This window comes from Choloepus didactylus, chromosome 26, assembly GCF_015220235.1.
Source record: "Choloepus didactylus isolate mChoDid1 chromosome 26, mChoDid1.pri, whole genome shotgun sequence".
NCBI lineage: Eukaryota > Metazoa > Chordata > Mammalia > Pilosa > Megalonychidae > Choloepus > Choloepus didactylus.
In genome coordinates, this window is record NC_051332.1 from 15,925,762 (window position 1) to 15,937,526 (window position 11,765).

The following is an 11,765-nucleotide window of genomic DNA, read 5'->3' on the forward strand; positions in this document are numbered from 1 at the left end:
GATCTCAATTTAATCATCAAAAGCTGAGATCAGTGAAGAGCTCATGCTCACAAGAGATTTTGTGGAAGTGGATTTTTATGTCCCCTTCTGGCCCAAGCAAGCCATGCCAACTGCAGGACCCCACCAGTAACTGCTGCATGAAGAGAACAAGTAAATGGCATTTACCATCATTTTAGTTGACTTCCCCCCTTGCTATTCCCTGTATTCTGTACAGTGTTCTACTGGACCCTGAAGTTTCAAAATAGTTGAATCAGTCAGTTTTTTCCTCTTTAATAGTTGTTCTTATAGAGGGATTGAATAGTTGAGCTTCCTATTCCATCCTTCCACAGTCATCCCAATATATTAAAATTTGACATTGGCTTTTTCTTGATAGCAGATAATTCTCTGAAAAATAATCCAAGACTTTTTATGTATTAACGGTTCATTACTTTACCTTTCTGAGAGGTATCCTATACGTCTTAGTTTGCTAATGCTGGAGAATGCAAAACACCAGAGATGGATAGGCTTTTATAAAACGGGGGTTTATTTCACTACACAGTTACAGTCTTAAGGCCACAAAGCATCCAAGGTAACACCTCAGCAATCGGGTACCTTCACCGGAGGACGGCCAGTGGTGTCCGGAAAACCTTTGTTAGCTAGGAAGGCAGCTGGCATCTGCTCCAAAGCTCCGGCCTCAAAACGGATTTCTCCCAGGACGTTCCTTTCTAGCAAGCTTGCTCCTCTTCAAAACATCACTCCCAGCTGCACTCTCTTTCTTCCCCCCGAGTCAGCTCATTTATATAGCTCCACCGATAAGGGCCCACCCTGAATGGGCGGGGCCATGCCTCCATGGGAACATCTCATCAGAATCGTTGCCCACAGCTGGGTGGGGCACATTCCAAGCAAATCCAACCAGCACCAAAACTTCTGCCCCACACAAGACCACAAAGATAATGGCATTTGGGGGACACAATACACTCAAACCGGCACACTATAGTATGAACATATCATAGATTTTTTAACCATTCACCCATGGATGGATATGTGGGATTTTCCATTTATTAGCAATTACAAATAAAGCTGCTATAAACATTCTTATACAGGTTATTATATGAAAGTAAGTCCTTTTTTCTATGTTATAAGTAACAAATAGTGCAATTACTGTGTAGTATGGTTATTGCATGTTTAGATTTTAAAGAAACTGTCAAACTTTTTCCAAAGTAATTGTACAACTTTACACTCATACAAGCAATGATTGAGTGCTCTAGTAACTCTGTATTCCTGCCAGCACTTTGTGTTATCACTGTTTTCCTTTTAGCCATTCTGAGAGTTCTTTAAGGATATCACAGTGTGGTTTTAGTTTGCATTTCCCTAAGGGTTAATGACCCTTATGTGTATTCATGTGCTTATTTGCATCTCTATTCCTGGGAATCCTATATCTCTTCATGTCTTTTGCTAATTTGATTATTTTATTGTTCAGTTTTGAGATTTCTTTATATATCCTAGATTTTAGAATTTTGGATATGTTTTGTTGGCAAATATTTTATCCACTGTTTGCCTTGTCTTTTCATGCTCTTAACAGATTCTTTCACAAAGAAGTTTTTAATTTGATGAAGTCTAATTTATCAACTTTTTCTTTTATTGATTGTGTTTTGTTTTCAAATATAAGAAAAATTTGCTTAGCCCTGATCCATAAAATTTTATTGTATTTTTCTTGTAAAATATGTTTTTACAATTTACATTTATGCCCATGATTCATTTTGAGTTAATTTTGGTAGAGTTGTGAGATTCAGATAAATGTTATTTTTTTCTTTCCACCATTGATGTCCACTTGGTTGGCAGTACTGTTGAAAAGGCTCTTTTTCTTATTTTGCAACTTTATAAAAAAATGCTAGACATGTTGGTCTATTTCTGGATTCTCTACTTTATTCCATTTACCCAGCTTATCACTTCACCAAAACCACTCAGTCTTGGTTAACATACTTACAAGTCTTATGCTTGGGCAGGTTGTTTCCTCCCACTTAATTCTTTTGGAAAATTCTTTTAGATATTCTAGTTCCTAGGAAAAAAAATACATCAGCCATTTAGTGATCATAGAAAAAGTTAATCACATAATTTCTCCAAACCTCAGACCTAAAGCAACCAGTGTTAAATGTTTACTGTGTTATGTTTCTCACCATTTTTTACAATCCTAAAACACAGGGTACATATGTACATATAAACCAAATATTTCATATTATAAAAAATGGATCTTAAGTTCCATTTATCTGTTTAACACTTTTTCCTTTAACAAATGTAAATATTTATCCAGTTCAATAGATTAAATATAACTCATTCTTGTTATAGCCATATAAAAGATGATGTGCTTAATCATATTTTATTGTACATATACACTAATATATACACATTAATAGCAATATTCAAATAAAAAGCATGGCCAGAATTTTAAGTTAGGTTAATGAAAAATTGCCATAGTTTTTAAATTTCCAAATTTGGGGAAATTACATTATATGAACCAAGGCCATTTATTTCTATGAATATTTAGTTTATGGTCACAACATATATTATATAATGGTGTTGACATACACAAAATTTCACATAAGCAACCATGAAAAATGTCCATTATAATGCTTCAGAATCTGAATTTACTTGCAACACAAGTAAGAATTTTTGGTAGTGTGCAGAGCTCAATTTGATAGAGCTACTATACCCATTTTTGTATAGTTATTGTGCAGAAATAAGTTTTCAAATCAGTAGTAAATAAATACAGGCACAATTACTGTGTCAAATGCCATGCTATGTTTATCTGTGAAAGAAACCCTCAGACTGTCTTGCAATGTGGTTGGACCATATTTCATTACCACCATCAAATGTATGAGGGTTGCAGATGGACAGCATTCTTGTCAGCAATAATCATTTTCATTTTACACTTTTTATACTTTGGATTTTAGTATTTCTAATAGGTATGTGCCAGTATCCCATTTTTGTTTGCATTTGCAATTCTCTAGTGAAAAATCATGTTGACCACCTTTTCATATGCTTGTTTGCTATCTCTATATATTCTTTGGTAAGATAAAGTTCTTTTGACTATTTTAAAATTAAGTTTTTATAGTCAGACAATTCATAATTAAAGAGATGATTGATGTAGTTGGATTAATATCTAACATTTCTTTAATTGTTTTCAAATTTTTGCATTTGTTCTTTGTTCCCCCATTTTCTGCCTTCTTGAATTTTGAACATTGAATGTATTTTAACAGATTGATACACCCATGCACCCAAAACAGTAATGAAAACATAGAATTTTTTCAACGCTCCCCAAATTTACCTCATGAAAATTTCCAGTTAATTGCCCATAGTAGAAGAGTATCCACTGTTCTGATTCCCATCAACAGAGATTAGAATTGTCTACTCTTTAATGTCATATGAATGACAAAATATCATACATAACTTCTGACTTTTTTGCTTACTATTGTTACTAAGGTTCATCTATGTTGTTGAGTATATCAATGATTTTGTCCTTTATTATTGATGCTAAATCTTCCATTACATAAAGAAACCACAATTTGTTTGTCCATTTTCCTGTTGATGGACACCTTTTGTTTCTTATTTAAAAAGCTCTCCTGGATATTTTTGCAAAAGGCTTCTTGTGGACTTCTGTTTTCATTTCATTTTAAAAAATACTTAGAAGTAGAATTACTGAGTCATGGACATATGCTTAATTTCAAAAGATATTGCTAACCTATTGCAAAAGTGCCATCTTTGAAAATCACACTAATGTATGTGCATCTTGGTTGTTCCACATATTTGCCAACACTTGGTGTTTCAGTTTACACACTGTCCTTGAACAATATAATTTGTTTTTGATTACATCTTTGATAACAGTGTTTCCCATGGTGTGGTCAGGATAAGCATGCATTAGAATTACTTATGAAGTTTAATTCAGGAATGATGTCACAGATTAAATTGAATGATATGGAAGTATTGATTTGAAGTGATACACAAACAATATATTTATTTTATATAATCTACACTTTTCTCAAATTAAATATTTAGCCTGTTGCCAAGAAAAAACACATATCCAAAATAGCTAAAATTGATATATTAGCCAGAAGAATTTTTTGACTCAGTGATAAAACACTGAAACTTTTGGAAAACAGTCCTATCCTGACAATGTGTTTTAAAATTGTACCCCTGTCCCAGAATATTCAACCCATACTCTTGCTCCATCCCTAAATTGCACTTAAATACATCTGGCACATAAGACTAAAATTTTACCTTATTACCACCAATATACAATTCTTTTCTGAACTTCCATATTTTTCATATTATAGAATAAATCCTGTTTCAATCCAGCCTGGATGATCTATTTCCCTCACGGCAATCTTGCTACATTTGACATTGTCTTTACTTGAATGTAATAACTTTAGAGTTGCTGGAGCTATATGAAGGAATTTGTCTTTGTTTCTGTCAAGGTCACATCCATCTTGAAGGTGTATACATGTAAAATAGCATTTGTCTATACAAATTTATTCTCTTAAAATACATGTTAATATTCTATGATACACTGAAAGGAGTTATGCCAGAGATTGGAAAATGTTCCTGATATTTTCATGCATTGATCTTGAATTTTGATTTACTTTTGTTTTTTTTTACTTTAAGATAAATTGATTTGTATTTGCCCCATATTATTATTGTTTTTTACCTTCTTTTGGGTCAGATTTTGGTGGAACTGTTTTGAAATCTTAGTCTATAAATATATTACACAATAGCTTCATTCTGGAATAAAACACCAATATCAGGAAACTTGTATGCAAATAGTAATTTTCTTTATTTTAGAAATAATCAATAATTGCAACTGTATATTTCTGCTTTGACTTAAGCATTTTTTTGTATAATTTTTCAATGCTCCAAGTAATAATTTTTTTTACTGCTTTTGTTCCTGCAGCAGCTGTTGTGTTTCATTGATGCATCTTATACTGGTTAATAATCTATCATGATCATATTGTAACCAATATAATACATACTCTGGAAAATTTGTTGAGGATTTCTTTGTGTTTTGTTATTCTGAGAAGCTGTGTAGAGAAAAACGTTTATAAATTTCCAGTGAAACCACCTTACTCAGCTATAGAAAACATTAAATATTTCATCTATTTTAAACTTTTATAAAACAAATCCATTTTATTATGGGTTTATCAATGCAGAAGATATATTTTCACTCAAGAAAACAACAACTAAATTATAATTATTAATTTTATCCTATGTCAGTACAAAGCTATTCCTTTTGCAGCACCGTCTATAATTCATCTTTGATTAACTTTCACCTTGATATTTTCACTTTGAAAAAATCACTTTGATATTTTTATAAGTTGTTGCTTACAAATCCTCAGTATTTATTTTCTCAGGCTTTAACTTATGCATTCATTTTCATGTCTTACATTTTTGTTTTGCTGCTAGAATTGAAGGGGATTTTATTTTTAGTTTTATTGCAAGTGTTTTGTTTATAAATAGAGATTTTTACACTTTAATTTACATCTTTAAAATTAAATTGTTTTACATTTTGTCTCTAATATATAGCATTAGGTTTCCAGAAGTAAAATGTTGGGCAATTTTATAATAGCAATATGTAATAATTTTCAAAAAAATCTTAAATAATATTGAATAAATTTGCATATTTTATTACTTTAGATATACAGAGAAACCCTTTAGATAAGGTTTTAGATTAGAGAGAGGCACACTTGCATCAAAATTAAATGGAGATCAATGGATAATTTTCTTGCATGAAACACAGACACAAGCACACACACAAATCACTTATACAAACCCCCACATCTTCAAGACTGGGGATGCATCAGAAATATTTATGTTAAATTATAAACAAGGCAAGAATGCCCATGATTGCCAATACAATTCAACTACAGAATACACTGAGTCATGAAATAGGATGTTAATTTTGTAAATTCTTCTACTTGGGGTAATATAATTGCATATTTAGAAAACTCAAAAGACAATAACAATACAGTTTCAAAACTAATATCAAAGATATGGAATCATTGCTCTTTAATAAATTTATTTATACATTATTTCATGGCAGCTCAGAGGAATGGACTTTGCAATCATACTTGAGTTTCAAAAGACACTCTTGGATTTGCATATGTAGAGCACACAAGGCAATTCTTAACCCCTAATTATATATTCTGAAAATATTATAACAATTGTGCTAAAATATTTATAATTCATGAAATTCAGCTTCACAAAAATAGACTTCTAATAGGTTGAAGAAAACATAGGCATTTCAATCACAAAATGAAGATATGAATGTATGGCATTTCAAGAAATCATTCATTCATCTATTTGTGTTTACATAGAAAGTCCCTGGCCTTGGAATATATCATAGGGGCAATTCCCTTGGAAGGTTTTACTCAGGACTTCTCTCAGATGGCCATTCCTTAACCTATAGATAAAAGGATTTAACAAGGAAATGATCACAGCTACTGCCCTGTCTCTTTCATCTTTGTTGTGGCATAAAAAAACACCAATAATGGTACCAAAAAACAAGAAGATCACAAAGATGTAAGAGAAACACAGAAAATGCTTTATAATTCCCTTTGGCTGATGGCATTCTGATTAGATCACACCCAATGGGTAAGCATGAAACTAAGATACAGATAAAGCTCACAAAGACTACCATTCTTCCTCAATAAAAATGAAACACTGATTGATATGGGTATCTGAACAGCACAACTTTAGCAATGGACCCATGCCACAGAAGAATTGAGTGATTTTGCTATCCTTGCAGAAGGATTATTGAAAAATAGAGTGGTCTGTGTCTGTTCACCCAGATCACAATGATCCAGGACATGGCTACAAAAATAGCACAAAACATCATAGTCCCAATGGTTAAGTAAGACCAAAGAAGGCAGGTGGCCACAAAATGGCTATAGGATAGAATAGGGAGAAGGAATGTTTGCAACCCCCAAAAGCAGATAAACAGGTATATTTGCATCAGGCAGGTATTAAAATGTACAATTTCCTGTCTCCAAATCTGCAAGAATTTTGGGAATGGTAAAGGAAGATAAACAGGTTAGTCAAGGATAAATTGCTAAGGAAGAAATACAAGGAGGACTGAATCCATGCATTTGAGGTGATAATTAAGATGATCAGTAGGTTTTCAATCATGGTGGTCAGGTAAGTGAAGAGGAGCAGGAAAAATAGGAGTTGCCCTTGGGCTGAATCATCAGAAAACCTTATGAGGATGAACTCCATTAAAGTGGCTTGGTTTAGCCTCTTCATGTATTCTATCAACTGCAAGTAACTCTAGTGGTTAATATTTGAAGCATCAAGCACAGATTTCAGAATTAATCAGGTAATCATGCATCTGTGGTTTGTTTCTCTATAAATAACCTAAATAACAGTTATTGGGAGTTATGGTGTGGGAAAGGTTTTCTATCAATCACCAAGTTTATTCAGAAACATTTTACTTTTCATTAATAATCATTCCGTCACATGAATATGGTGCTCTATTATCAACTAGAGCTATGCTATCTAATTAATTTCTCTTCAGGCCCTTGAAAATGATCCTTTTTTACAGATGAGGAAATTGGGATTCAGAAAAGTTTTGAAGATTTACCTATGATTGCATAGAAATAAATTTGTGGAATTTACATTTGAACACATCTCCTAATAGCATTATTTTTCAATTAATAAAATACTTAAAATCTATCATGAAAATGCCAAATATAGAATAAATTGCATAATTCTTGCTTCTGTATTTATAATTAGTGTAAAACTCTGACCTCAATTCATCTCTGATTTTGTTTTACAAACTTCAGAATACCCATTCCAAATTATTTTTGGTGTGTGTTCCAGAGTCTCTTATATTTATTTTTATCAGACTTATTAGGATGTAGTAGCTTAATTGCACATTTATGTATTTTTCCTTCACTAGGCATCTACAAAGGCTCTGGAATATAATATAGTTTGAGACATGTTTACACTTGCAACTCAGTATTTTGCAAACTTGTCTTAAAATCTAAATAATTCAATTTTAAATAATTGAATGAATAGATGAATAAAAATGTATTTAAAATGATTAGAGCAATATGTTTCAAGAAGCTATGAGTAACACATCATCAAGTGAAAATAGGAATGATCTATCCAATTTTTTGTCATACATAGCCCTGAAAAAAGTTCTGCTAATAACCAAGGGTTATAGCTCCCTTTCTTAGAAAAGGATGAACAAAAGATTATAAGAATGAATTAAAGAAATACATAAATAATCATTTCTCCATTTCTTGATAATATCGGTATGAGATAATTGTTGATTGGCCAATATATGATTCAAAATATATGGGCAAAAATTCTATAAATTTGAATGAAGATATTTGGGGGCTAAATACTTCACAGATTTTTAATTCCATGCCTCCAAAAAGTAAAATACCAGAGAAAATAATTACTGTAATAATAAACCATCTTATGAGGTTTGAACTATTAATTCAAAGTAAAACATGATGGATATAAAACTATGAAAATACATTTGGAGAATAATGATTTGATCTCTATTTTGAGATGGAATCTTTTAAATATAATGGCAGTTATGTCATGCCTAGGAATAAAGTGACTTTGTAAACAATTGTATGGAGGTAATATTAAGAACATGCATCCTGCCATATGTGGTATTTGGCCTACCCTATTTGGGGTTAAACTACTGCTTTAAAGTGTAGTTCATCAAGTAATTATGTTGAGATAAGAGAAGCTTAATTTGTTAATCATAATGTGTCAAGATCTACAAACAGTAAGACTGAAAGGTTTTAAAACATAATTTAGCCAAAAATAGCCAAAAGTTGTGTGAGGGAAACAAATATAGCCAGAACCTAAGTTGTTCTTGTATAAGTGTGGGCATATGAATTCAAATTTTTGTAATATCAAGAAGTACTCTATAAGCCTTGAGCTAAGTAGTCTCTCTTTAAGCCAAAATAATTTGTATTAGATAGAGCAGTGCCTAAGGTTTTTCCAAAGATAATCACTTGTATGTAACTGGTCTCTAGTAGAAGAAAGGCAGAGTACTAGTTATCTCCTAGGCCATACAACTTTAGATCAAAAACTCAAACATTAAAACCTCAAATAATATTAAGTGAAAATAGTTACTAAGGACTCTGAAAATTATTAATTTCTGCCAGTACTTTAACTGAAATCAATTGTGTTGTCTTCATGTATTTACCCATGGATGGAAATATCATTCCCTACACATCTTACTCCATCCCTGATATAGTCAACATGCATAACATTTATTGCAGAGGATAATGTGTTAAACCTATACAGCTAGTTGCAAATCCACTACTAGAACCAAATTTTGTATCATTAAGCTGTGTTTAATGATACCAACATGTCACTTGATAAGTTGAGTTTCCACATTGACTAAACCATTATTGATTGAAGGCTTTATTGTCACACTAGGAAGAAGTCAAGGACCAGTTTATCAACAATACAAAGAATACAGAAATTTAAAAATATATGGTTCAACATGCATTTAAATATTTCTACAGCAGCCTTTTCTACACTTAGAGAGCTAGTGAATTTATCTAGGATGTTTACCTAAGATAACTCAAGTCATTTCATAGTGTTTGCCTCTGTCAGTGATTACTTTTTGTCAGGTATTATAGAATAACTTTTATTCTATAAAAAGGATAAAATCATGACTCCCATACAAACACCTGCAAAAAATTTTATGCATTATAAGCAAACACATGCAAGAAATTTTAATTAACTCTAATTGATGGAAACATCAAGATATTCTAACTAAATGGGAGAAGAAATCAAATTACTACATATAACAGGGAGGTAAAGAATTACAGAATGAGTTTTCAAATAGATGTAACATGCATCTGTCTACAGAGTAATACTCAACTTCATTACACCAGAACATAACTGACTTGCTTTTCTATGGAGTATAATTATTTACATTATTAACAGGTTTCTGCAACTTCCAGAATTGTGAAATAGCTCAAAAATAATAAAAGGGACAGATAACCCAGTGCACTAGCCAGTATTCTCTTAATCTCTTTTTGCCCATTTCAAAGTTTTCCACAATTTTTCCTGATACTAGCATAAGGACAGATAGAGAAATGCTTTCCATTTTTGTCCAAAATTATGCTAGACACTTTATCTATATTATTTAACTGAATCAGAATAAAGATCCAATGAGAAAACTCACACTGTAAATTGAGCAAACTGATACTCAAATAGTTTTTCCTGGTCATCATGCCAGTAAATGGCTGAGCTGACATTTGTACTCAGACTGATGTTTCCAAAATTAATGTCTTTTCTCACTACATATTGCAATGTGAAAATGCAAAATTCCATTTAAGTAAGATGTGAATTAGGGACTTTTATTTAAATAGCATTACAAGATGGAAGAAACAGGACTGATATCTCTACACTTACACATCCAATGTGGAAAACTGGGGTTAAATTTCTTCATTGATGACTTTGTGGGGTTTGACTAATGTCCTTAAATGTTCTGATAGATATGTGGGTGAGTATAGAAAGGGAATTTAAAGAAAGAAAAAAAATGGTAAGTCACTGCATTCCAGTCTCATGTTGCTTACTTTATTTTTTAGAGTAAATGATTAAATGCCCAGAGAAATGGACAACTTCACCTCTGAAATGACTTTCTTCCTCATGGGGTTTTCTGATGTCTGGGAGATCCAGATTTTACATGCTGTATTGTTCCTGATAATATACCTGGCAGCCTTACTAGGAAATCTTGTCATCATCATTCTCACCACCAAGGATTGCCAACTACACACCCCCATGTACTACTTCCTGAAGAACTTGTCCTTTCTGGATCTGTGCTTCATTTCCATCACTGTCCCCAAATCCATTGTTAACTCTCTGACTAATCACAACACCATCCTTTTCCTGGGGTGTGTTTCACAGGTATTTTTCTTCTTCTTTTTGGGCTCTACAGAAGTAGCTTTCCTCACAGTGATGTCCTTTGACCGCTATGTTGCCATCTGCCACCCACTTCAATATGAAATCATCATGAACCACAGGGCCTGTGTGCAAATGGCCATTTCTTCATGGGTCAGTGGAAGTCTTAGTGCAATTGTGCATACAGCTTCCACCTTCTCAGTACCCATGTGTGGGCCCCATTTTGTTCATCAGTTCTTCTGTGATGTCCCTCAACTCCTTTCTCTTGCCTGTTCTTACAACCTTGGAGAATTTGTAGTCATTGGGCTCAACTTTGTGTTAGATATTGTTTGTTTTGTGTTTATTGATATTTCTTATATTAACATCTTCTCTACTGTCCTGAAGATGCCATCCAGAGAAGGCAGGTCCAAGGCCTTCTCCACATGCCTGCCTCACCTCATTGTTGTGACTCTCTTTATCTCTTTTGGAATTTTTGCCTATTTACGCCCCCTTCCCAAATCTCCATCTGTCTTTGACTTGCTAGTGTCTGTGTTCTATACTGTGATGCCACCCACCCTGAATCCTGTCATCTACAGTCTAAGAAATAAGGATATGAAAGCTGCACTAATGAAAATGCTAATGAGCAGACATTGTTCTTCAAATTAGAAGATTGAAAATCATGTGTCATGTATTTTCACTCAGTGACATAACTGTCTGAGCAATCTGGTTCTAGAGTATGGTGATAATGTTGGATATTAAGGTAGGACTTTCCTCTAAACTTTGGATGCACTCATTAAACTGGCATTAAAAATCATCCTCTATGCCTAAGTCCAGTGTATGTATCAAAGAGTAGGGTTTCACTTGTAATTGGGCAGATA

The 11,765-nt window shown here is 32.8% G+C and overlaps 1 protein-coding gene across 1 annotated transcript; it reads left to right on the forward strand.

Annotated features, from left to right (window-relative positions):
- The first annotated feature begins 10,620 nt into the window (after window positions 1-10,620).
- On the forward strand, window positions 10,621-11,553 carry LOC119520792 (olfactory receptor 14A16-like). Its single transcript, XM_037818713.1, has one exon. The coding sequence runs from the start codon at window positions 10,621-10,623 to the stop codon at window positions 11,551-11,553; it is 933 nt and encodes a 310-aa protein (XP_037674641.1).
- Window positions 11,554-11,765: the final 212 nt, after the last annotated feature.